At 46.3% G+C, this 27,932-nt stretch overlaps 1 protein-coding gene across 1 annotated transcript; it reads right to left on the bottom strand.

Moving 5' to 3' along the window:
• Positions 1–511: 511 nt before the first annotated feature.
• On the bottom strand, positions 512–27,647 carry LOC146197440 (scoloptoxin SSD14-like). Its single transcript, XM_084597186.1, has 8 exons — positions 27,595–27,647; positions 23,497–23,763; positions 19,821–19,943; positions 17,655–17,740; positions 14,862–15,072; positions 11,986–12,149; positions 2,625–2,905; positions 512–769 (listed from the first exon to the last, which is right to left on the bottom strand). The coding sequence occupies exons 1-8, from the start codon at positions 27,645–27,647 to the stop codon at positions 512–514; spliced, it is 1,443 nt and encodes a 480-aa protein (XP_084453312.1).
• Between the last annotated feature and the right edge of the window lie 285 nt (positions 27,648–27,932).

Genomic DNA, 27,932 nt, shown 5'->3' on the forward strand with positions numbered 1-27,932 from the left:
ATAAGACTGTAGGATATGTAAACTTCTATGGTATACCATTAGGGAAAGCGCAACGAGAGGGACCCTGTATGCTGTGCATACGGCGACACCCTACAGCATTTAATGCATTGCGGTTATTCAGGAGTATCTTCGCGCCATTCATGCGAACTGCCCCAAGAAGTGTCGGCTGCACCGATTGCTGCGCTTACAAAGAGCAGTCTCCAATTTACGACTCATTATTTCAGGAGATTTTGGAATCTGTTTGAGAAGAATTCATCTTTTCTTCTGACCACCTGACCGTAAAACATATTCCAGGAATGCTGTCAGTAAGCTTCAATTTGTGGTAACCGCAGCCGTCATGGTTACCGGAAAAATAGCGTACGTGATTTGGAAAGGTCGATGCTTTTAGATTAGTAGGCCATGAATTTGGTCCACATAAGAGCGGTAAGCTACCCGGAGTGTGTAACGTAACGGCTGCTACTTAAATTAGTAAAAGCGTGAAAAGGAGTGCGTAGAAATGAGGCTGCCGTTCTCACGGTGATGGCCTCCGTGTGGCCTGGTCATAGCGGACGCCGCCACCACGGCCTCCTCCTTCGGGGTGACGTTCCGAGGAATCCCTAGGCAGGTCGGCATAACGACCCATGGCGGCCCTCTCAGAGACGCCGTGAATCGACTCGCGTACGAGCTGCATATCGAACACGTAGAAGATGGCGTCCGAGAATGTGGAACTGTCGCTTATCCGCCCGTTCGCTTTGAGCGCCTGACCTCGGGACACCAAGTTGTGCACCGTCTGCGTCAGGGATACAACGCAAAAGATTAGCGTGGTAATTGTGGGGCGCGTTAACATTAACGCCTGCCCAGTAGAATAACATATCCACTTGTGTGACCGCAGGATGACGAATCCGTACGGGCAGCGGATTCTGACGGAATCAGGATTCATTCGAGCGTTGATTCATTGGGAACTTCACTGGTTGTGAACTTCAGATTAACAAGATTGAGACTCATGTATGCACAGGTCCAGTTTATCAGTTTTTCTAGTGGGGGTCTATTTTTGGTAAGAGTATCGCAGAATATTTGCCTGCCCTTTTGGCATTGTTATCCATGAGCGAGGACTTCGGAATGCAGGAAATATATCTCCACACAAAGCAGTGATCTCCTCCCCCCCCTCCCCCCCCTTCCCCCCGAAAAGTTTCCAACTCCAACTGTTTGCACTCAGATTTCAAATACTTGAATTCCATTCAACTCGAATGAATTTATTAATGTAAATCACAGTGGGGCTCAGCTATTTTGGTTTGTAGCCAGTAGTCGAGCATATCATTTCAGTAACATGAAGCAATCATCTCCGCACAAAAAAGCATTCGACTGATCTCAACTTATTAGCATGCACGATTAACAAAATGCACAAGCGCTTGTAATGCAGTTGATCACTAATGTGTACAGCTTAATAAACCTGACTGTTTAAATTTCGGCTTTACGTGCATGACCCATGCATAAAATATTAAATGAAAAACGCCTATATATTGCAGTGCACAAAATAACCCTAAAATCTAAAGTGGCCTCATGCATGGAGTGTGAAACGTCATGCGCCTAGTGCTGAACCAAACAACCATTGTACAGCTAGATACCTGCACACCTGTCAAAAGAATCGGGCTTCCGTATGATATAGCAACCAAGTGTGGATAAATGAAGAATAGAGAGTAGCCATTTTTTCGATAGGAATGGAACCTTTAGTAGCGGGAAAATGATAGGATTCGTTGCAACAATACACTAAACACAGTTTACATGAACCCCATTATCAATTTTCTACGTCAAATCACCAGGCGTTAGGGTTATGGCACGAGTCTGCATGCATTTATTCTCAAGAAGTTGGTCTTCTTGGCCAAATCGAAGGTATATGAGTAAAAAGATTCATCCGGCAAATGTTGGAAAGAGTGTGTTTCCATAGCATTGGGTATGAGTATAAACAGAATAACAACTCTACGAAGCTTTATGTTATGAAATGGCAAAACCGCTCTACTGGTATTATTTGAATCAAAAACCTTTGTATAGGCTTTGTGCGTCGTACGAGGGACGTTCAAGCCAGCAGCGCCGAGTAGAAGTTTTACCGCACACACACTGACAGCTTCATGGGCTCCATGCCTTGTTGGTGTTGATAGGGAGAAAAGTACGCAAATATGAAAAGTAATGTTTGAAAGTGATGAGAAATTTTGCAGTAAAAAGGCATAATATCGTTGATAACATCATGTAATGTAGAAAACTGCTCCTGGAAAAATCTGCTTTGGGAAAAAATTATGACCTAGTATAACAATGATGTTTATTCGCTTTTGAGGAAAAACAGTGACATTGTCTTTCAACCGAGCTCAAGCGCAAGCTTGATTGCGGTACAAAAATTGGTCGAACATCTTAATTATTATTTCTTTTTGTTTACTAACAGAATAAGTATAGCACATATAGGTTGTGAGCATCACTTAAGTAACGACAAAAGCACGCATACATCTAACACACTTAGCGCGTGCCTGCCCTTAATCTCAGGTGACCTTGAAAGGTAATCTTCGGATATTGTTCCCCCTTCTTGGCTGCACCAAATGATGCTGCAAGCTGTAACCTGCAGCGTACAGCGTATGCCCGCTTGCAACAGCGCTCACATCGGCCACGTTCTCGACACCATCGTCGCCGAGGTCCTCGCGGAAGGGGTGGGCGAACTTGATGGTCTCAAGCAGCCGGTGGTAGGTGAGCGGCCCGTCCTGGAGCAGGTCTCCCTTGTTTGGGCGGAACATGTCCATGGTGGCCAGCATGAAGGCCAGTAGGGCGCCTCCCGCGGGCGGGGGAGGCGCGTGCAGGCGCACGCCGGCCACAGGCGCACTTCGCACAGGCGCCTTCCACATGGCCTTGTAGAACACTAGATCCTCATGTGACACCAGCGACCCTGAGAAAAGTACACAGTTAACGAAAAGGAACACATGTCTGTCTGTTGCGTAGAGTTCGGGCCAGATTTCAGGCCAGTGCTTAATTGAATGACACGCATACTTATCTGACGCACTTGAATAATAATAATTGGTTCACAGGAAGGAAAAGGCGCAGTATCTGTCACACTTGTTTCTGTGGACACCTAAACCAAGTTGTAAGGGAAGGGAGGAAGGTGGGAGTGAAAGTGGATAGAGAGGAGGAGGAGCCGCAGTGGAGGGCTACGGAGTAATTTCGACTACCTGGGGATCTTTAACGTGCGCTGACATCGCACAGCACATGAACACCTCTTCGTTTCACGGACGCACATGAAGCTTGCAGCTGTGAAGACAAGGTAGTTTGCGTCGTTATCGAAACTGTCGCTATCTCCCCGACCTCGAGTCACCTGATGGGTGGAAACGCCGAAACATGATGTTGCTACCTCTTCCGGTTCCGTAGTGGCACCACCCGGTTCCGGCGTTTCGACCAATCAGATGACTCGAGGTCACGTGAGATAGCGACACCGATAACGACGCAAACTCGGAATACGGGCCTAGGATAGACAATGCAGCACTCTTTAATAATAATAACAATAATTGGTTCGCAGGAAAGGAAAGGCGCTGTATCTGTCACACTTGCTCTGTGTACACCTGAACCGCGCCGTAAGGGAAGATATGAAGGTGGGAGTGAAAGCGGAAAGAGAGAAAGGGGTGCCGTAGTGGAGGGCTCCGGAGTAATTTAGACCACCTTGGAAATTTTTACCATGCACTGACATCGCACAGCACACGGACGCCACTTCGTTTCACCTCCATCGAAACACAGCCGCCGATAGAGGCGAAACGAAGTGGCATCCGTGTGCTGTGCGATGTCAGTGTTGTTTTTGTGGATGAAGGATGAAGGAAAAGAAAATGCACGGGCCTACTACTGGCTCTGTAGCTGAGCCACCTCCGCTGCCTCGTGGGACAGAGGAGAGAAAGTAGAGACGAAAGAAAAAGAAGCGGGAGAGAAAGACGCGCGCCGCGACAGCCGTCGTCCACCACCTAAGCGGTGGCGGGTGCAATGACGGCCTACAACAGATAAAAAAATTTGGTGGCTGGCTAGCCCCCGCCGCAAGCGATGTTGACCTACCGTCCCAGCCGCGTGGGGCCAGGAACAGCCATCCTTCACCACCTCCCTCTCATGTCAGTGCACGTTAAAGACCACCAGGTGGGCGAAATTAGTCCAGAGCCCTCTACTACGGCATCCCTTTGTCTTTCCGTTTTCACTCCCACCTTCCTCTCTTCCCTTGCTGCGCGTGCAGGTTCAGGTTTCCACAGGCCCCGCCGGGGTGGTGCAGTGGTAAGACGCCCGACTATACTGTGCCGGAGTACCCGGGTTCGAACCCGACCTCGGCGGCAGCGTTTCGATGGAGGCGAAACGAAGAGGCGTCGTGTGCTGTGCGATGTCAGCGCCAGTAAAGATCCCCAGGTGGTCGAAATTACTCCGCAGCCCTCCACTACGGCTCCTCTTTCTCTCTATCCACTTTCACTCCCATCTTCCTCCCTTCCCTTACAGCGCGGTTGCGGTGTCCACAGAAATCAAGTGAGACAGTTACCGTGCCTTTCCCTTCCTATAAATAAATCAGTAAATCAGGTTTCCACAGGCGAAACGAAGAGGCGTCGTGTGCTGTGCGATGTCAGCGCACGTTAAAGATCCCCAGGTGGTCGAAATTACTCCGTAGCCCTCCACTACGGCTCCTCTTTCTCTCTTTCCACTTTCACTCCCATCTTTCTCCCTTCCCTTACGGCGCCGTTGCGGTGTCCACAGAAATCAAGTGAGACAGTTACCGCGCCTTTCCCTTCCTATAAATAAATCAGGTTTCCACAGACTACTGTGCCGGAGTACCCGGGTTCGAACCCGACCTCGGCGACTGCGTTTCGATGGAGGCGAAACGAAGAGGCGTCTGTATGCTGTGCGATGTCAGCACACGTTAAAGGTCCCCAGGTGGTCGAAATTACTCCGTAGCCCTCCACTAGGGCTCCTCTTTCTCTCTTTACACTTTCACTCCCACCTTCCTCCCTTCCCTTACGGCGCAGTTGAGGTGTCCACAGAAAACAAGTGAGACAGTTACCGGGCCTTTCCCTTCCTATAAATCAATCAGGTGTCCACAGAACAAGTGTGATTATTATTATTATTATTATTATTATTATTATTATTATTATTATTATTATTATTATTATTATTATTATTATTATTATTATTATTATTAAAGAGTGCTGCATTGTCTCTCCGACTATCTTGTCTTCACCGCATGAAAAAATGGACGAGGGGAAAAGGGAGGGTAGTTAGGTCCCGCCCTTGAGGGCATGACGCGATTTCCATCACTCTCAGCATATCCTCGTTCACGTCCATTCACTTTGCTGTCTTGTTAATCAGGTTTTTATTTGTGCCTCCATTATCCCGCACATACCCTTTAGCATGGTCGGAACGAAGACAGCGCAAAAAAAAAAAGAAAAAAGGATAACATCAGAACAGAACACAACACGATTGTTTGATTGAATGTCCTTTATTGAATGGGAAGGCTCATGGCCATGGATGGGGATAAAGGGGAGGAGACATAATCTTCATTGTTTAGGTCGTCACTCGAATCACATTGCTCTAACCAGGCCACTAAGCGAGCCATACTTGGCAAATATCATCTGTGTGTTAGCATCAGTTTCTGGAAGGTAACGGTAGTTCAGGCGGTAGGGTTCGATCTCGGGGCGTCCAGCAGAAAAAGCAGGGCAATCCCAAAGTAAATGAGATATGCCGCCGCAGGTTAGAGTCGTACAGTGGGGGCACGTAATCATTTTCTCCGTATACTGACGCCAGCGGGCCATAATACGTGGCGTGTAAGCCGTATGGGCGATGAGTTTATTCAAAAATACTTCTTGACTTCGGGTGAGGTGGGTTCTTATCGTAAAAGGTGGGTCTGGTGTGGCCACCTGCATGCGATGCTGACTGAGGCTACGAAGACTGGTCCGAGTATAGTGCATAAGGGCAAGAGAAGGAGTGAGTTGACCGCCCAAGGTCGAGTAAGGATTAATTAAGGGGGGTGGGGAAGTAAATGTGGACATTCCACCTGCCAAGACAGCCGCGGCGTGTGCCGCCGCATTGCCCCCTGATTCGTCCGAGTGACCTGGGGTACAGTGAATAGCGACAGTTCTGGTCGCGAGTTGGTGGCGTTTAAGGAGGCGCTGTATGGCCGTAGCTTTTGCATCTTGTGAACCCGGAGTAACGATTTCCTTGTAAGCTTCATAGGAATCAGTAACAATACGTATTGAACCAGTTCCGGTGCAAGGCACTCCTGATAAGGCTCCCCAAATCGCCAGGAGTTCAGCGTGAAGAGGGGTACCCTGAGGTAGATGGCAGGCATAAGCGCCTGAAAGGGAAGGGTTGTCAATGCATACCCAGGCCATAGATGCGAATTCGCTTGTAATCGATGCGTCGGTGTATATGTCAATCGTATCAGGGATTCGCTCTTGTCGGTGATGGGCAGCTAGGAGCTCCCGGGGAATGACAAAATCGCGGTTTATAGGTCGGCGATGGACGCGTGTGACTACTGGCATCTCCCAAGGGGGAAGTGATGCATATAGGGCTGGTGTTTTGTCGTTACGCTGTTCATCCCCAGGCCAGCAGGCGACGCCCCTGGACAGTGTTCTCTAGACGTATTCGATGACGCGACTGTGACTCGGTAACGATGGTAGTGAGCGGTGGAAGAGCGGCCAAACGCTCAAGTTCGGCTATAGGAGTGTGCTTAGGTAGACCGGTAATAGTGCGTAGTGTTGCGCGATGAAGGCGTTCGACCTTAGCGAAGTCAGTCTTCGACAGTTGGAGGACGGGTGTGCCATAGAGGATTTTTCCGACCGCCGCTGCTCTGGCCATCGCACGGCAGGCATGCTGCCGCGCACCGCCGTGCCGGTTGGACAGGCGACGAATAGTATGTAGCAGTGCTGCGTTGTAACTGATGAACCCATTTCTGGGAGCTGTTGCAGCTTGATATGGGCAGGCCAAGAATGTGGATTTGCCCATTTGAGGAGGTGATGGTGTTGCCTCCGATGTGAAGATGGATCTGCATACTGGGGTTGGTTTTATGTTTTCCGTCGATACTAATCAATTCTGTTTTATGTAGTGCGAGTTCGAGGCCAATTTTGGTTAGTGTATCTTCAAGACAAAGAAGGGCCGCCTGAAGTTCAGTCTCCATAGAATATTTGTCTACGTAATCCGCTGCCTCAGTCCAGACGGTAAAATATCATCGGCATATATAGCGAATCTTGCGCTTGTGCTGATTTCCAGGCTCTCGGCGACGCGTGTCATGGCCACAACACGAAGAACGAATGATTTCACTTTGTCAGCTAGCCACGTTTATATAGGTGGTCACATCACATGTCACACTTGGGGGGCGCCAGTTATCTTTTACAGACTTAACATGAACAGATACGAATAGTTTTATCGCATCTTCGGTTGCGAAAGGTATCCATTTCCAGAAAAGGGTTACAGCAAAGAAGGAAATAGATATCAAAGAACTGCACATGACAATAGACCAGGCACGTAAAGCCTTTAGCCTTCTTTATATTATAAATATTTATCCCGAAAACCGCGCTCAGTCGCATACAAGCTTATAGACGATTCTCTGATGGACAATGTGCCTGCTGGCCACTTTTTTTTTAAGCTTTTGCGGCACCTTATGAACATAACGTATCACCTCTGGTTTGCCTTTCGCGCGTTCAGAAGCAAGCGCCTTAATAAATTAAACCAATGACTATTTTGACAGTCTTGGAATGGGATGAGTCATGGGGCAAGAGTTCTTTTTACGCACCTGGGAAATGTTCCTAAAACTGGTGTTCCTTTGATACCCTCAGCCTCATATATATATATATATATATATATATATATATATATATATATATATATATATATATATATATATATATATATATATAAATATATATATATATAAATAAACAAATTGCTCTATTGTATCGGAGTTCACGGATGAGACAAAGGCATTTACCATTCTCAGTAAACTTGTATAAGACCTGTTGAACAGAATTTTCAAAAGCTTCTTCACTGCAGTGCTTACAAAAAGATAAAAAAAATTGTCATATATCTACACCTTTAAAACCGGACTTCTCAAGAAAGATTGCTTCGAAAAACGATCTACACGAGTTAAAACTGCATATTTCATTCAAATAGGCATACATCCCCGTTTTAACGAAGCCGTGAACGTGCTGCGCGGCCTAGCGGCAAAATGTCAATGTGTATTCAAGGGTCCTGAAAGACTAGATTTCTATCTCCTCTTGCCATCTCTGGCGAAGCTCGAGCTCGTAGCGCCTGACATATATTGGCCATGCCACGTGGGCTCGTGACGTCACATGATTTGACGACTAGTCAGTGCACGGCCACGTTTCTTCCTTCCAGGGCCATGACTGATTTTTCGCTCACAACACCGACGCCGGATTTTATTAGCGACAAGAACTTTAATAATCTCGCGTCAAAACGCCACCGCGACAAAAAATCACCAAAATTAAGGATGGAGGAGCGACAATTGGGAGTATTTATAAATCCCGAGAAACTTGTATCACAATCGGAGCGTTATAGTGAATGCGTTTAGCTGGAAGCGGCAAAATAACCTGGCACAAGAGCAATCACGGGATTTAGTAACTATGTCCTTCGCACTTTCGAAATAAAAAATTGGCTGTGGTTTAGGTCTGGTCAAACCGGATTGAATTACGTTAGCAATAGCTCCATATCTGCGCTTATGGTTCAGCATGTAGTGTACCTCATGGTGTACCTTGAGATGTTTAGTTATGAGTAAATAAATGGTACAGAAATGAACGACTAGTCTTCTTTGCCTTTATTAATGCCAATGAACACACTACGGTAGTCCGTAAAGTAATGAGACTTGGTCTTAATTTGGTTCACGTCCATAGCGCTTGGTTAAAGCGGGGCTTTATATGTGGGCTGGCAGGAGCTGCCAACTTGGGTCTCTCGTTTCACATGGGACGGTTATGTCAGAATCAGCCTGTCAGGACCCTGGCATTCACGTTACCCCTATAGGCCACTAAGGCACGTTCGTACGGCTTGGTTAAAGCCGTGTTCGGCAAGGCTGCGGCTCAAGGTCAAAGGTGGCACTTCCCGGGACTACGCGATGGGCTGAAACCTGGCGCAGTATTTCTAACGCAACAAAAAAAAAATGCAGTGGGATCAGCAAGTACGGCTAGTCTGAGCACACAGCCTGCCGGTCGATCAGCTGGACTGCTGCAGCCTACATTTGACCCCAAACAAGGAGGCCATGTACAGCCTGCGACGACATACTTTGGCCCCCGCCACCGAGGAAGCGAGGGTGGCATGTCGCCATCACACCGGCTAGAGAATACGCTCCTGACAGGAACCAAGAGGATGCACAACGCGCCCTCAAGGTGCCGACAACTCCTGCCAGAAGGCGCACCCACCGCCTGACCAGAGCCGAACCCAGCGCCTCGAGACACTGAGCTACGAATCTGGCTGCTTCATTATGGCTTAGTGGTCTATATAAGTGTGCTATGTCCTTCGTACTTTCGAAATTTAAAAAAAAAAAAAATGTAGCGGGATCAGCAAGTACGGCTAGTCTGAGCACACAGCTGCCGGTCGATCAGCTGGACTAGCTGCGGCCTACTTTTGCCCCCAATCAAGGAGGCAGTGTACAGCCTGCGACGACAAGCTCTGGCCCCCGCCACCGAGGAGGCGAGGATGGCATGTCGCCATCCCACCGGCTAGAGAATACGCTCCTGACAGGAACCAAGAGGATGCACAACGCACCCTCAAGATGCCGACCACTGCATGCATGACTGCCTTGGTTTTTACTGAGTAAAAAAAAGTTTTCGTAATTAATGAATGCTATGTATAAAGGCTTAATATATTCTGAGTATTTTTCAATCACCTGGTTGATGGTATGTACATGATCGATAGAAGAGCACCCTTTCCGAAAACCTGCTTAATCTTTTGCTTGACTTTGGTCTAAGGTTGTTCTGATTCTATTAGCGATTACCTTAGTAAATACTTTATACGTAACGGACAGTAAGCTGATTGGTCTGTAAATTTTCAGGTCCTTAGCGCCCCCTTTCTTATGAATTAGGATAAAGTTTGCGCTTTTCAATGGTTCCGGTACCATCGATGACACTAGACACTGCGTATACAATGTGGCCTGCTTTTTTTAGCTAGCACAATATCCCCCCCCCTCCCCCTCCCGTCCTTCAACACATCTATAGTTACTTGATCCTCTCCAGCTGCTTTCCCTCTTTTTATAGTTTCTAACGCTTTTTTAACCTCGTCCTTCATCACTGGTGGAACGTCTGACTGCTTTTGCCTACTGCCGATATCATTATTGTCCTGACTACTTTGGCTACTGTAGAGATTATTGTAGAACTCCTCGGCTATTCTGACTATCTTATCTATATTCGGAATTGCGTTGCCCGCCCTTTCCTTCAGCGCATACATCTGACTTTTGCCTGTGCCCAATTTCTTCTTTACTGCTTTAATATTTCCTCCGTTCTTTACAGCATGCTCAATTTTCTCCATGCTAAAACTTCCTTATATCGGCCACTTTGCGCTTATTGATTACATTTGATATCTCTGCCAATTCTACCTGGTCTCAAATCTGATTCAACTTCGGTAATTTTCTACCTTACTACTTCATACTTCAGCCCCTTTGCGTCTGGGTGCACGGCTTTTTGGGTTATGGCCATGTCTATGTCATGTCTTCTTTAATATTGTGTACGTTACAATTAATCACAAGGGATAATTCGGAACCTTTAGCGTCTGCCTATTTCACGAAATATATTTCCGTAACACCCTAGTGTGCACGGAACTAACTTCTGATCCCTGCTATCACTCAATGAGGTTTCACAGCATATGATCTTCTACCGCGCGAGGCGGATTTATGGTTTTCTGATGGAAGAACGAATCATACATCCAACAGCGCAGCCTTTTTAGTTCGAGAACTTTTACCAAGCAATTCACCTGAAAGGATCCGAGCACCAGGTCGGATAAATCTTGTGCTCATTGAAAACCCGGTAGGAACCCTGCTTCATGAGGAGTCGAATCCGCGCACCTCTTGAATACGATGCGGATGCTCTACTACAAGACCACCGCTCGTCACACTACGTGAACAGGTTTTATCCAGGGAACTATCCAGAAATATCTGGTAAATAAATTCAATTTTACTCACGATGGCATGCAATTTCACAAAGTTGAAATTATTTCTTACCGTACTGACTGCTATTCTCAGTTGCATTCCACATGAATCACAGGTAAACGCAATGGCTAACGTGGTATTTTAGGAGCTTAAGAAATATTTTATTTTTGTGCGAAATGACTTATCCGTAAGAGCATGCAGGAAAAACAGTCTAAAATGTTTGCTTATGCTACCCCCCCCCCCCCCCCCCCCCCTCCTTGTCATGGAGGTTAAGAGCCTGGCGAAATCGACTAGCCCTTGAATGCTTTCTTGTGCAGGCATGGCAAAAAGCAACGCAGCATGGAGGAAAAAACAGCGAAGTACGAAGACAAGATAGCGCTGAACTGGACTGGATTACGAGCTGTTTTGATGCGGGTGTATAAAAAAGGGCAGACCGAAAAACAACAGGTAATTCAGGTGAGTAATGACCAGAAAATAGCGGTGGGCGCTTTTAGTTTAGTTTACAGGGTTTAACGTCCCAAATCAACTCGGGCTATGCGAGAGGCCGTAGTGGAGGTCTCCGGAAATTTCGACCACCGTGCACTGACATCATGCAGCACACGGGCCTCTTGCTTCTCTCCTCCCCTGAAAAGCAGCCGCCGCGGCCGGGATTCGATCCCGCATCCTTGGACACAGCAGTCGAGCTCTCTATCCACTGCATCACCACGGCGGGGCGGTAGGGACTTTTGCAACCGTGACGCACGCATGTGCGATTGTTGAGGCTGCCCCATGCACAGTCGTCATGGTTGCAAGTGCGCGAAACTGTTCAGCGCCAGCCGCTGCTATGCGAAACAAGCGCCTGATTTCTGAGAAGGCGTGTGCACGCGTACCGCGTTCCTCGAGATCGCGGACGAATTGCTTGGTGAGTGATCCCTGGCTCAGCGCTGCGGCGCCCTCTTGTGCCAACAGGGACAGGGTGCGGGCCAGCGCCGGCTGCCGGAGCGTCTCGTTCTCGTGGTACACATCCGCTGTCTTCTGGTTCCAGAAGATCTGCCTGTGTACAGGAAGATAGGCAGGCAGTAGTCAGGCCTCTTACACACTCTATTTACACCTGAAATTCGCGACCACAACGCTATTCACGCTAACATTATCCTTAAACAAACGTAATGACGTGAACTCAATAAAACTATACGCCTTTATGACAAAGGAAAATATGACATGATTACAATGAGTGTAATGACCTTTTTAAGTCTTTAGTTCAACTTTTCCTTCCAAAACTATTCGAAAAGATTGCTTACTATTCAAAAATAAACTAGAAAATCTAACCAATCAGATCATACCCCTATTCCATTTTCAAGAGAATTCCGATATGCCGTGGTTTACTAAAACCCTTAGGCGTTCGGAAAGCATGTGTTCATGCAGTGTGGCTGTATATAATCTATGTACACCAGATCCTGCAAGCTTCCGTCACCAATGTTATTTAGCGGGATGCAGTAACGAACTGGCAGTTTTGTTTCTTTACTTTAAAAAATTATGGCACATGCGAATGCAAATAAAATAAAACAGACTCGTGAGCACCGCGTGGGATTATAATTCCCCTACTTGTATGCTTCACTGCAATATGATGCTTGTTGCGGGTGAGCAAGCTCTACAGGACGGCAGTGCGTAGTGTGGCGAAGTGGCGATACCGTAATTCGTCAGCTGCCTATGGTGACCACCTGACATCTTTTCCAAACTTTAGCATTACGAGCGTATGCTTAATGTGAGATAGAATGCACATCCAGCCAAATATGCGCTCACGTGACCGCCGTCTTTCCCATGCTCCTGCGCCTTATGGAGGAGCAAAGTTGCGTAAAAGTTGATTAAGCATGGGCTCTATGAGCCTGTGTTTAATCTTTTGTCCTCCGTCGTAAGGTGCGGAAGGACAAAAGGTGGCCATCGCACAAGATTCGGCCGGAGGTAACTTGAGAAAATCCATCAGGGTGGGGTAGCTATTCGCAGCTTGAATAGGCAACTGCAGTACTGAAAGCTCTAGCTACGCTACCAAGGTAACTACGAACACGGTTTATGTTCGCAAGGATTGCTTCGAACACGAATAATGAAGTTTTAAATACGTCTGAAAATATCAGCGGAATGGTTCTTAATATAATCATTACCATCATCATCATCACCACCCGGAATATGCGTGGAAGTATCTCTCATATAATTAACCCAGTCCTCTGCTAACTGCATCCCCTTGACCCCTGCAAATTTCTTAAACTTATCCGCCCACCTAGTTATCTGCAACCTCTTCTACGCTTTCCGTCCATTGGAATACAATTTGTTACCCTAAGCGACCATTGGTGATCTTCTCTTCACAATACATGTCCTGCCAATTCCCATTTGTTCTTCGCGATTTCCTCTAGAATGCCAGTGACTTGAATTATTTACCTGACCCACTCTGCACGCTTCCTATCTCTTAATGTTACCTCTACCATTTTTCGTTCCATAGCCCCCCGAATTGTCCTCAACGTACTTAACTAGATCGCTTTGCGTCAGCCTCCCCGTTTCAGCACTGTGAGTACTGGTAAGATACAACTGTTATATACTTTCCTCGTGAGCGTAGCGGTAAGCTACTTGTTATGACCTGCGAGTACTCTCCAAATGCGCTTCATTCCAACTTTATTTTTCTAGTTATTCCATTTCGTGGTCGAGATCTGTGGTTACTACCCGTTTTAAGTCGATATATTTGCCTACTACTTTCAGTGCATCGCTACCTTTGGTAAATTGGGGTTTCTTTCTGAACATGCTTAACGGGCTACTTATATATTGGTGAAACTTGTAGCGCTTTTGAAAGGCAGACAGATATAAGAAGTGGAAAACATGGGCACATGTGTTGTCCACCTCGTATCTGATCTGTGCGTATCTGTCAAGCGCCACAATGTTCGTCGCGACGAACCAACTCGCCCGGACAGCTGCCCTTATGAAGCTCTACATTGAGCTGAAGAGTAAAAAATGTGCAGTGATTTGCGGCCCCGAAAGACAAAAGTGAAAAGTTGAGCATTTAGATTGATAACTCGCACAAAATGTAGAACAGAAAGAAGAACCTGGATGTGCAAAAATGAGTAAATACACAAGTACTTGAACACAAAGGTTATCAGCATATAATTAAAGAAGTATCTGAAAAATAACCGGCAGTAATTAGGCAATTTCAAATGAGCAGTAATTCAAATATGAAAATAACAAATTAAATGCAGCCAACACTATTTATTTACTTGAATACGATCTGAGAGGGCAGTAAGCAGAGTACATGGAGTGAAAGGTAACCTGCCACTTAGGAAGGATTCCTAAGAAATGGTTAGTTGATGAAAAACCACGAGCACAGATTTCATCTTCCAGTTGCGAGACAAAAGAAGTTCGCATAGTGATTACACACAGGTAGCGTAACCAGTATCATAAATTTTCGTTACTCACTTTAAGGAGAAAGTACCAGAAAAATCACCTGTGCGAGTTCTGTGCATCCGTTTAAATGCAACTGCTTTGCCAGTTAATTAGCCGGTCGAATATTGGCCTGTTAGGGTGACACAGTGGATACAGGCGAAACGAAAACGTAGAGAGAGTGTGTTAAGTGGAGCGACGAGAACACGAAATGAACTGGGCAGTGCTAATTGGAAATTAGTATAAGAGGGTCCCTTATACTACAGTTAACGTAACATTGGTAATGTAGGCGATGATTATGATAATGATGATAACGCATGTTTAGGTACTCCGCGGCGCCTGTGCTCACTTGAGGGTGCGCCTGTGGGCAATGGTGTCTCTGAAGCGAGCCAATGTGGCGGCCAGCTCCGGGTAGACAGGGAAACCGAAGTGCGCCAGTGAGATGGCGTCCTCAAAAAGCGAAGACCAGGACAGCCGCCCGTACCGGGAATGCAAAGCTTCGAGTCCCGGCACGTAGCCCGGGGTAGCCATGGACTTTCCGCCAACTGCACTTGAAGCAGCTGCGGCGTCGAGGAGGAACCGGATTAGTATGGTGTTTTATACTAACGTGGTTAACAATAACATTTAATTAACTAAATTAATTAATTAAATAATGTGCGCTTGCTATTTATTTGTAATGTCTATCACGAGAGCTGGCATCTTTCGACAAGGAAAGGGGATCACTTTTCATTGTGTTTGGCTTAGAAATTTGGGACGAACAGCCAAAAGAAAAGAAAGGGGGGGGGGGGGGCGCATTTAAGCTCCGCCTTTGAGGATATGACGCGACAACGTTAACGGCTGTCGTTCGTGGCACTCCTTGAGGATCCACGTTTGCATACGTGCACTTTTACCACTCGCGTAATCACTGATCCTTTAATCTTGCCTATCTTATCTCACACATACTCATTAGCATGCACTTGTAAGCTACGACATTATGTGAAAGACCACCCGACATCGATGCAAAGCTCCGCTTTATCTAAGCCGCACGAACGTGCCTCGAGTGGCCTAGGCTGACTCGATGTTAAAAGGCCCGGGATGGTTCGGCTCTCATCTCAAAGGAGCTTCCCGTCGGAAGCTCCTGCCAACTTGGCCGTGTCACGTGGTCTCATGACTTTACGCATCCCACAACCCAACAATCAATTGGTGTCCGGCCATGTCACCGCACATGCACTTATCAAAGGCATTCCCGAAAATTTTCTCTCGCAACGTCAAGAACGCTCGTATTTTCTTCATAAGTGGTGCTTTGACGCTGACGCATTAAAACAAAGACATTAGTAGAGTAGAACTCTGCTGTTATTTCCTTCATGGGACTTCAGGAGAAAAAAAAAATGTCTACGCTCTGGGAATCGTAGTGGCCGAACACATTGAAAAGCAGAGCTGGAGCACCGGGTTTGCCACAAATTTATTTCAATCTCAGAGCGTGAAAAAATTTTGCATTAGTGCCTCGTCCTTTTTTAATGCAATAACGATAAAAGGCCCCGTTTACTGAAAATCCGCCGCCGTCGGCGCTGTGTGCGAATAATCACGAGCATGGCAGCGGGTAGCTGGCAGATCACATGACTTCAGACTGATTGGGCGTAGGGTTGTCTGACGTTAGGTTTGGCGGGGGCTGTTAACTCGGACCTCTCTTTTCATATGAGAGGGTGGTATTAGAATCTGCCTGCCTGGACCCTGAAAAACAATTCCTGCGGTAATTCACTAAGCTTGCATTATGTTTCTTTGTTATGTGGTTCGAAGAAGTACGCTAGTAACACTGTGCTTGACAACCCTGACTGGAACGAGGTATTACGAATAAAGCATCTCTTTATGGACATTGTTGTAATTTAGTTGATGCTTGCCCTTCGGTGCTGAATCATTAATGCTCAGGACGCCACAAGCGAGACATGAGGATAGTGAAACTGTAAGCTAAGTAGGATGGGCTCTTAGAGCAGCGACGCCAGACATTTTCAATGGCCTGTTTGCTGGCCTAACTCCTGCAAGCAGGCCTTGTCTAGAACGCTTTCCAACTTATTAATTTTCAAAATATAGCCGAGACAGAGTTCCAGGTAAGCTTATGCGAAACACATTTCCGAGAACTTATTAATTTAACTGAATCGTTGCATATTTATCTAATTTTATATATGGAACACGGTTCCATGTAATTAAAGGAAACGTTTTTTGAGGTTAGTAGCTGAAACCAACGCGAAACCAGGTTAGGAGCGAATGTAAGCTTTATTAAGGCGAGAGTCTTAAGTGGCTATGCTTGAGAAGTTTGTCACTAAAAATTTTATGCGATAGAGGAGGAAAAAATATACCGGGATTTCCATTTTGGTGAATGTAGGGAAAGCAGATAAATAATTAGGGCCAATTAAGTGAATTGGACGAGTGGCTATGTTTGAGGAATTTGTCACCAGAAATTTGTTAAGACATTTACATCGCACTAGAGCAAGATAGAGAAAAACGAATACTTTTATACTATAGAGGCGGAAACATTTTCCTGTATTTCAACTTTGGCGCATGTAGGGTAAGTAGATAATTAATTAAAGCCAATTAAGTGAAGTAAACGCCGAAATTGCCAACCAGAGCATTGATTACGTCCAAAGTGGTCATGTGACACCTTATATCCGGTCACGTGACATGAGTACTATCAACGCGTGACGTCATGGGAAAGGGCGGTGACATGACCGGAAAGAGTGGCGTGCGTTGGGAGAGGGTGACGCGTTGAAAAAAAATTCCAAGAGCACTGCAGAATCTGCATTGGAGAAATGTGCAAGCCTTAGCGTTGCTGTGCTGTCCGCGAGATCTCCGCGAGATTACACGTGACAGATACTGCGCCTTTCCTTTCCTGTAAGCCAATTACAGAACGCCGGTGAACTTTGATGCGTTCAACGGAAACCTGGTGGCGCGCGATGTACCGTGTGCAGCAGCAATGCATTTCTCCACTACATATTCTGCAGTGCTCCTGGATTCTTTTTTTTAATCCATTGGTCCTAATGGTCGTATTAGAACACAGACAAACGTCGTACGCAGAGGGCAAAAACACACGTAACATCTCTGCATCCACACTTTATCACTTTATACGTAGTAGAATTTAACACGGGTTTCTGGTTGTGTTTTCTCTTACAGCTCGAAGCGTTGATATCTTCCATCTCGCTGATGTTGAGTGGAGCGGAAGGGTGTGCATCAAGGACAACCACGTCCTTGGACTTCCTGCGTCGAAAATATGAGCGGACGTGGATGATTGGATGGGTGCCACACAATAATGCAGTTAAATCTGGATGATACGAAAACTGCACGGCCGTCATAAAACAGGCTGGTAGATCACTTTGTTGGCTGAGGTGACATCGCCTCGAGTTATGCCGATGAATGACTAAGGAGGAGGCTTGTACAAATAGCGATGCGATTTGACGCGATGACCTTAACGACGGTTTAGCTGACAGTAACTGCGCTTCGCGAGCGAGCGGCTCCTCTGATTTTCGGCTCGTTTGCTCGCCGAAAGTGTCGCAGCATCTATTCATACGTTTACTTCATTTTATTACCATGTTATGGTATTTCATTGCTGCTAGCTCTCCGCGGAGCGCCTAGGGCGGCAGAGATGTGCACAGGTGAATAGAAACGTAATTCCCCTTTGCCGCCGTTTTTTTTTTTCTTTTTTTTTTCACAGTTGCCAGGATAGAGGGATGACCGTGGCCCTTACACGAATGTGCACAGTAGATTGTCCCCAGGGTCACTTTCATAACATAACTGTAGAGCAAGTGCTGTTAAGCAGTTGTCCCCAGGGTCACTTTCATAACATAACTGTAGAGCAAGTGCTGTTAAGAAGTTGTCCCCAGGGTCACTTTCATAACATAACTGTAGAGCAAGTGCTGTTAAGAAGTTGGCCCCAGGGTCACTTTCATAACATAACGTAGAGCAAGTGCTGTTAAGAAGTTGTCCCTAGGGTCACTTTCATAACATAACTGTAGAGCAAGTGCTGTTAAGAAGTCCCCAGGGTCACTTTCATAACATAATTGTAGAGCAAGTGCTGTTAAGAAGTTGTCCCCAGGGTCACTTTCATAACATAACTGTAGAGCAAGTGCTGTTAAGAAGTTGTCCCCAGGGTCACTTTCATAACATAACTGTAGAGCAAGTGCTGTTAAGAAGTTGTCCCCAGGGTCACTTTCATAACATAACTGTAGAGCAAGTGCTGTTAAGAAGTTGTCCCCAGGGTCACTTTCATAACATAACTGTAGAGCAAGTGCTGTTAAGAAGTTGTCCCCAGGGTGACTTTCATAACATAACTGTGGAGCAAGTGCTGTTAAGAAGTTGTCCCCAAGGTCACTTTCATAGCATAACTGTAGAGCAAGTGCTGTTAAGAAGTTGTCCCCAGGGTCACTTTCATAACATAACTGTAGAGCAAGTGCTGTTAAGAAGTTGTCCCCAGGGTCACTTTCATAACATAACTGTAGAGCAAGTGCTGTTATGGCCAAGTGAATTTGACATTGTTAGTTTGGGCTGTTAAAATAAGTTGCCCTGCCCGCCACTGATTTTTGCAGAAAGAAACATTTGAGAGCAGCGAACGAGATCTTCAGTCGATTAAGCTAATAATGTTACAGCCAATCTTTTTATCTTTAAGGATGCGGGATGGAATCCCGGCCCCGGAGGACGTTTTTCGATGGAGGCGGGAAGCAAGGATCCCGTGTGTTACGCGATGTCAGAACCCCAAGTGGTCGAAATTACCAGAACCCTACTGTACAGCGTCTCTTAGAGTCAGTCGCTTGGGATGTTAAACGCCATAAAGTAAGCTAAACGAACTCTTTTATCTTTGCTCTTATAGACTGCGGTAGGCAAATCGGGTATAGTAATAGCGTTTAAATTTCGTAATTCACACTATTCCTTGTCCAGCGCAGTCGACTGCCTTGTTCGTTTCCCACATAACTTCCTGGTGTTCGCCTGACTGGCTTAAGACTTGGTATTTATATGAAACAAGAGCACCAGTTGTTTTTTCGCTGTCAAACGCTAAAACCACCGGCATCAGGGATATGCTTTTCACGTATGTAGGCCTACTTTTAGTCATTATTGCGACACTTAGTGCGTCTAAAAGCACTTGAATCCGAGGTAATTGGCGTGATATTTGAAGATGTTGTGCCGCAAAGTAAACACAAAAGACATAGCCGCAGGCAACAATAATGCGTTGCGTTTCGTGGTTTGCTGTGGCCACATCCTCCGTGTTTACCGTGCGCGCAACATCTTCAAGCTGCAGATCAAGTATGCACACGATATGTGCTAAATTGATAGCCATTTGCCATACCTATCATAGATGGTGGCGAAGAAGCCTCCCGCGAGGCCGACGCGGTGTGGCGCCACCACAGCCATGCAGAGCGCAAAGGCCACAGCGCAATCGGCGACTGAACCTCGGCGACCGTACACCTTCCTGCGGAAAAAAATTAGTTGTGGTTTAACTCTGCATGGTTAACGCTAGTTGAATTGCGATAGCAACGGCGGAAGTTTATTTTACATGCTGTATTATTCCCCTACCACGCCCTATCAGTGTAAGGTGCTACATTATTGGGGACCAGTCTCCTCCTCTTCGTCCTTCTTCTTCAAGGTCAAGCATGACCTCCGCCGGGACCACGCGACGGCTCGAAACCTGGCGCAGTATTGCTATCGCAATAAAAGGGAACACTCGCGTTCAAAGGCAACACAATGGCCCTTCCTTCACGCATAGGAAGGCACACACACACACGCACGCACGCGCGAACACACACACACACACACACACACACACACACACACACACACACACACACACACACACACACACACACACACACACACACACACACACACACACACACACACACACACACACACACACACACACACACACACACACACACACACACACACACACACACACACACACACACACACACACACACACACAAATGCGCGCGCGCGCGCATTCTCGCATCTCTCGCAACTGTCAACTTTCAGCTATCAGTTATCAATGCTGTGGAACTTGAACATGAACGTTGCTGAACGCTCTCGATAAAAAGAGATTTCAACGCGTCAGCGTTTAAGGCCTCGTTCTGCAGAAAATCTGGCGTTGTCGTGGACTTGCGAGTGAAAATTCACGACCATATGGCTCTGGCAGGTGGTAAATGGCAGGTGCACGGCCGGAGACTAATTGGTAGCAGTTCGTGATGTGACGAGGCCACTTGACAGGGTAGGTGTTGCCAACTTGAGCTTCTCCTTTCAGGTGAGAGGGAGAGATGACGGGAATCGAACCTTGGATGAGGTGTAAGACACGCTCATCCTATAGGCGACGCAGACACGACCGTGAGGTTTGGTTAAAGTGGGGTTTCGTAGGTGTCTATGTCAGGTGGTCTTTCACATAGCTGGTCAGCTTACAACTGCCGGCTAATGAATGTACAGCAGGGATAAGAGCGGCGCAAAATGTGCGCGAGCGAAGATGTGAAAGAGGACCCGCAGACAGAAGTCACCGAGGCTATCGAGTCACACCATTAAAGACGGAGCTTATGTGTCCCCTATCCTTCCCCTCTCCTTTTTTTTTAGGCAGACCAAGACCTGTCTCGATTCTATCCGTCCTTTTTCCTCGAGTTACGCCCTGTTGCATAGTTGTGAATCACACAGCTCGAGCTAAACTGACAGCCTCCATTGGGTGTGGACCTGTGTTCCAAATACCGTTTAAGCCACACTGATGTTTTTTCTCGCCCTTTTTTCTCGATTCGAAACCTCTGCAAGGACTGCTCTTTCTTCGGCATTCCAGGCCACGCCCTTTTCGAAAGTAAAGAAAAACTGAGAGCATTGCAGAACCTGCACTGGAGAAATGTGAGAGTGTGAGCGTTATTGCTGCTGCTGTTGTTGCGACACTAGACCTGTCGTAATTTCTTCATTTTGTACTGTTTTCTTCACGCTTTCAATTTGTTTTTCTTCATGTTTAATACTAATTGAAATGCTTTATTTGCTTATTTGCCTCAGCCAACTTTAAACATGAATAATTATGGACACGTTCTCAGAAAGTCAGTATAGAGTAATGGTTATCGCGCTCAGTTGAGATCGGAAAGGTGGTAGTTCGATTCCTTGCATGGTAACTCTTTTTTAAGTGCCAGTTCACGAGGACGAGTTCTGGTGACACCCTTTGGTGACACTCTTTGGTGGCGCCCCTCATGAGGCAATAAGTGCTTTCGCCTTAAAACATGTTCGGCAGTCACAGACACAACTCCGCACTGTGCCCTTAAATGAATGCTCACATTTTATATATACATCTACCTTGCCGAGCCATCCCAGCGCTGGAGTTCTCTCCCGTATTTCGCCGGGTACCCGCTGGTGATAGGAGTGCTTTTCCTTGGCCACTTGCTCGATTTCTCGGGGTTTACTTTAGCGGAAAATTACTTTTTTGACCGTACCATGTGAAACAAAAAATGCATTCGGCCATGACGCCTTTGGTGCCCCTGCGATCCAAATTCAAAGCCGCCATCCACCGTACAGTGCTGAGCCGCCATCATCCCCTTGTCCTTAGTCTTTTTGTCTGCGCCAAGCGCCGCCATACCGGGGCCCCTAAAATAACAACAGTAGCTGGACTCACGACGTTCGATGCAGCTACGCAGCCACGTTGCCGACATGCACTAATTGGAAATAAGGTATATATGAAATGGACAAATATGCACTCGGAAGTTCGAAGCCGGCAGGTAGGCTGGAAACTTCTGTTCAGCTACCTTTTTGGACAGCGTCAAATGGCAACACCCCAAAATTGTGACAAATGCATACCAGAACGTCCTAGGTGACAATAATGACGATTAAAACAACGGGATAATTCTTATTCAGACGGTACAACATTGTCCGTTGGTGCATGATGACGGCAGCGTCTACCGGCGCGTATAGCGCGACTAAGATAAGGTCGTATTGACTTCCATGGCGCCTTATCCTTTCCGCCCCCTTAATTCCTTTGGCCACAGCGTTATCTCTTCCTGATAGCCCAGTGCACAGACGAATGGAGCAGAATTAGCACGCGGGCGTGACATTTCCGGCACCGCCGGCTCCACGCATATGGACCGAGGGAAAGCAAATAGGCTTATCCGCAGCGTTCACGTGCTTTGCCAAGAAGTCAGGAGTTTTCCACGCGTTAGCACATCGTACGTTGCAGAGTCGACCTGCAAACCACTTTAAATATTAAGACCTGAACGCATACCCTTCCTGTCTTCATTTATCAATATTTAAAGCAAATTAGAGCGATATTAATTGTCTTAGAGGCCCATATAGCATCAACCCTATGGCGTCAACCCCCTGTGTCAGCTCTCTACAGTAATTGGTGCAAAGCGCACTTAATTAACAAATGTCTGAATATTCCCTCAACCCGCGAAGTGCAGAAGTCACAGCGGCAGGTTATAAAGGGCGGAACTAAAAAGGTTCAGTCCAACTCATTCTGAAGTGTAGCGAACAGGGCACGATGAGATGGTGCGTGTATCAGCGAAAGCTTGCACTCCCTCTCTAATGGTCTCTAATGGACTGTCTTCTAAGCAGCGTAGTGGGACTCTTGCGACATCTCCTAACTTTCGTTGGGGGGAGGACGATGGCTTATCTCACCTTCCAGAGTCTCGCAAATGCAAATGGAGCAGCTAGCATAGCATAGGAAAGAAGAAAACCCCACTTGGGCACCGCACTTTTGACAAAGGCTTGGCTATGCGACTGAGGCACACCTGATGAACATCCTTCCAGGAGTGAAGTGGAGGGATGGCGTAGATTCCAGTTTATGCGCTTAGGAAATGGATATTTCGCGAATTAAAAACACCACCGTAAATAAAAAAAAAGATTTACCTTTTTAAAAACCTAAACGCAAGCACTCACACACTTTTATCCATGAATTGCGCGCCTTCAGTGCTAACCCCGAAAAACTTGGAATAAAGCGAGGCCGTTACAAGCTATGGGTTCCCAGTACAAAGGTAGTCTGTGGCGTACGCAACCTGGGTACGGCGCCGCATATCTCGGGCACATCGGCCACGGTGGTGTGGTTGGTGTAGGGAGTGACGAGGCGCAGTTGGTCTTCGGACACGTGGAAGACAAGGTCGCCTTCCCCGTCGCCACTTAGTCGCCGCGCGTACACCACGGCCAAGATGAGGCTCAGCTCGAGCAGCCCGGCGGCGCCCAGAGAACAGAGGAGCAGCCAGCTTCGGCCGCCGCCAGAGGGCCTTCCTCCAACGGTCAGCTGGTGAGGGGCGTCGACACTAGCACTGCGTGATGTGGTGGGAGGGCAAAATCGCAAAGGAAAAAAAAATTGCACCCACACCCGCGAAATGCTGGGTGCGCAACTGGAGCAGAAGCACATTCCCAAACAATTTACTCGCAATCAATCCAAAGTGAGCTCATTTGCACCGATTATAATTGCTGTAACAGAAATCTGGATTGAATTGGAGAAACTTTATTGGTCCAAAAGATCAACGGAGTGGGATTAGTGGGCCCCTAACGGAGGGCGACCTCTTTCACCCAGTCCGCAAGCTTGGTTTGTGTGTTATTGTCCGGCTTCCTCAGAAGCCTGGCCTAGGACCCTGTGAGGGAGCTGATAAGAGGTCTTTTGGCGGTGGATTTTCTTTACAGTCACATAGGACGTGTTTTTGTGTTGCTGTGCGATCGCCAGAGCTTAAAGTCAATAGTATCAGGGGTCTGAGACCTTTCTGAGACAGCACAGTAAAAAGCCGGTTTCTCCGAGGGTCGTGAATAGGAGAATATATGCCCTGAAAACCCTGCGTGTCTTGCACCACATTCTCTTTGTCTCTATCACCCCCCCCCCCCCCCGCACGCACACACACACACACACACACACACACACACACACACACACACACACACACACACACACACACACACACACACACACACACACACACACACACACACACACACACACACACACACACACACACACACACACACACACACACACACACACACACACACACACACACACACACACACACACACACACACACACACACACACACACACACACACACACACACACACACACACACACACACACACACACACACACACACACACACACACACGCGCGCGCGCGCGCAATAGCCGCCGCAAAGCATATGCCTAGTAATTAGTACGCTGCATTTGTTACACGGGCAGAACCCCAGAATTTGTGTACGTGTTGCGAGAGAGATTCATATGATATATCTACTTACTTATTTAATTATTTATTTATTTTTTGAGAGGGGGGGGGGGGGGGCTAAGGCCGCCCGAGGCCATCACACGGGGAAGGGGGAGATATAAGCCAGCACACAATTATTTGAGGAACAAAAACAAAAATTCAAGCAAACAAGCAATATTTATAGTGAGTCGTACTCTGAGATAGCACGCCTAGATACATCATAATTTACTTATAAATACACACAATGAACTCGCGGTGGTACGCATACAAAAGAAAGAATACAGATGTGGCGAATGAGTCAGCAGAGCGGTCCAATATATTTACTACAAATGGGATGACTCCGGATAAACTGGTAATGTTTACTGAAATAGAGATGATTCTGTTATAGTGGTGGTCGATTCTGGTTGGTAATTCATTTCATTCTTTTACTGATAATATTACTAGCGAATTTACTTTTCCATTCGACGAAAAATCGGGTTAACTTTATGGACAGGATCAACACGATTTCACATATGAGGTTGTTATAAAATAAAATATGTGACCGGGCAAATGGAGTATTACTGTGACACAGTGACACGGGATAATTTTCTGTGCACTGATGTAGTGAAGCATATTGAGCGTTTCTTTCAGAGATGAAACGCTCTGATATCGCAATTAGGATGACAAAATGAATCGAGCAGCTTTATTTTGGATGGTTTCAAGAATGTTGGCTAGGGTGATTCGGTAAAGGTGCCAAATTATTTAATCATATCCCATAGAGGGACGTTCAAGAAAATTTTAGCTTCAAGTCTGGTGACCCTGTCAGTGATATATAAGCGCCGCTTCAGAAAAACAAGTTTTTTTTTTTTTTTACTGCTTTTGACTTAATTTGCTCTATGTGGTCAGTCCATGCTAAAGAAGCATTCAAATAGACGCGGAGGTATATAATTAATGAGACCATGTAAATTATACTATTATTTACCACGTAAATATCGGGAGGAGACTTTGAACCTATGGCAAACATCATATGTTCAGTCTTTTCTGTATTAATTTGCACCTGCCATTTGCAGGACCATTCCGTTAGCTTGTCAAGGTCATATTGCAAAGTATTTACGTTGTTGAGGCTGCTTTTGTCTTTGTAGATTATACAATCGTCAGCAAAATGTCGAACTGTTGAAGCTGAAATGCGGGCCTATTAACAAACTTTGAGGGACCAGACCTGACAGGTGTTGGTCTGGCAATATCTTTGTTTAACCACCTTATGAGGATTGGTGAGAAATTCTTGTCATCTTATTGTTTTTTTTTTTTTTTATCTAGCTCCGGATTGCATATTTTTATTAGTAATCATTTATGAAGTACACGGTCAACAGCCTTTGAAAAGTCGATAGATACCATCCACATAAGGAATTAGGTGCAGTGAAATGTGTATATCTGTTACGAGTTCGTAAGGTTGTGTTTGGAATGAAAGCTTCTGCAAATGATTTTGAATCAGGTAGGCTATAATGTGAGTGTATAAAGAATGTGTTCGAGCGGTTTGCAAGTGGTTGACGTTAGTGAAATGGGCCGGTAGTTGCTGAAAACTGTATTATCTCCAGATTTATGTATTGGTAGAACATGAGCTAATTTCCAGTCATCCGGCACACATCCAGAATCAATTGACAGCTGAAATATTGTATAGTAGCCGGAAACTCACTTGTTAGTTTAGCCCTCACGTCATTGGGTCCTGGACTAGTCTTCAACGGCAAACGGTCTATAGCGTAATTTACGCCGTGTGCGGTGATGATAATGGACTAGTATGCATATACGGGAGGCTTAGCTTAGGAAGTGTAAGGGAATTGGTGATCACATGTTCTTCTGTGAATGCGCCACCGAAGTATGTCAGTGCTCGGCCCACCCTTCTGGTGGTATGTACGTTGTAAAATGTACCTATCATGGCTGGTACCTATACTGATTTTGCTTAGGGTTACTATATTCCAAAATTTCTTAGCATCTGTTTTTGGGAGATTTGGTAGAGTTTAAATAAAATAGTTCTATTTCGCTTCATTAACCATCTTTTCGGCGTGCGTGGAGATTTCTTTGCATTTATGCCAATCTTTAGGTGCATTTGACTGACTCGCCTTTTTATATGCTCTTTGCTTTCATTTTGTGTGGCTTCCAACATAAAGAATAAACCATGGGTCGCTTTTACACGACGTTACTGTACATTTGGGGTGCACACATGATTCTTCTATATATTTCAGCTGGTCTCGAAATAAGCACCAGCATTCCTTAGTTGAATGGCTCGCGAAGCCTGAGTGAAACTCAGGTAAACTCTTTCTGACATGAAGTTTAATTCTTCAGTATGTGCGCGCGCATAGTTTAGTGCTTCCTTTTTTTTATTTTTGTCTTGCCAGTGCGAGATAGAGACAATGAAAAATGCACGGCCCTGTGATCGCTGATTTCTTCCATGATTTGACGTACTAAAAGAAGTGGCATGCTAAAAGCAATCCGAAGCAAGACAAAAAATACATATATCAAAAGTTGTGTTGCGTTGTGGGGTTTAACGTCCCAAAGCGATTCAGACTATGAGAGATACCGTAGTGGAGGGCTCCGGAAGTTTCGACCACCTGGGGTTTCCTAACGAGCGCTGACATCGCACAGCATACGGGTGCCTTCGTTACCTTCGTAACGAGTTTCGGCTCGTTTCGTCATTTTAACCCCCTTCCCCTTTTTTTTTCGCTGGCTCATTCTTGGTGCTACGACAAGTTGATAACACAGACATTGCCGCATCGCCGACGGATCTCGAAGCCCTCTCGTGTGGAGTCCTGCTACAGTATCGGTTAAACTGCGCCGTCAGTGTCGGCTTCGTACGCCCATGTCACGCACACAATCAGAACAGACGTTGTTCGAGGGGGGCAAATGATGTGTGAAGTTGTGAACTTACCGCGGTATCGGATGTCGTTGGCTGGCGTCCATGCGGCGTTGTGGATCTACCATCTTGCTTTATTTAGAACGCGGAAAGTAGGGCGGGATATCGGCACTCTGTCTTCTTCTTCTTCTTCTTCTTCTTCTTCTCCCTCGTTGTAATGGCACATACCCACAGTGGGGGATTTTTTCGGTGAGCTGCGGCTTGGATCTTCTTCTTCTACCATGATAAATGGCGCATATATACCCGCGAAGGGGGATTGGCCAGGGTTCAGAGTGGACTGCCAAAGGAGTCATTAGGACCGTCATTTCGCTACCCCTTCTGCATGTACCCTATCTCCCCCTCCCCGTTTCATG

The sequence above is a fragment of the Amblyomma maculatum genome, chromosome 3, assembly GCF_055883805.1.
Source record: "Amblyomma maculatum isolate TAMU_Amacu chromosome 3, ASM5588380v1, whole genome shotgun sequence".
Lineage (NCBI taxonomy): Eukaryota > Metazoa > Arthropoda > Arachnida > Ixodida > Ixodidae > Amblyomma > Amblyomma maculatum.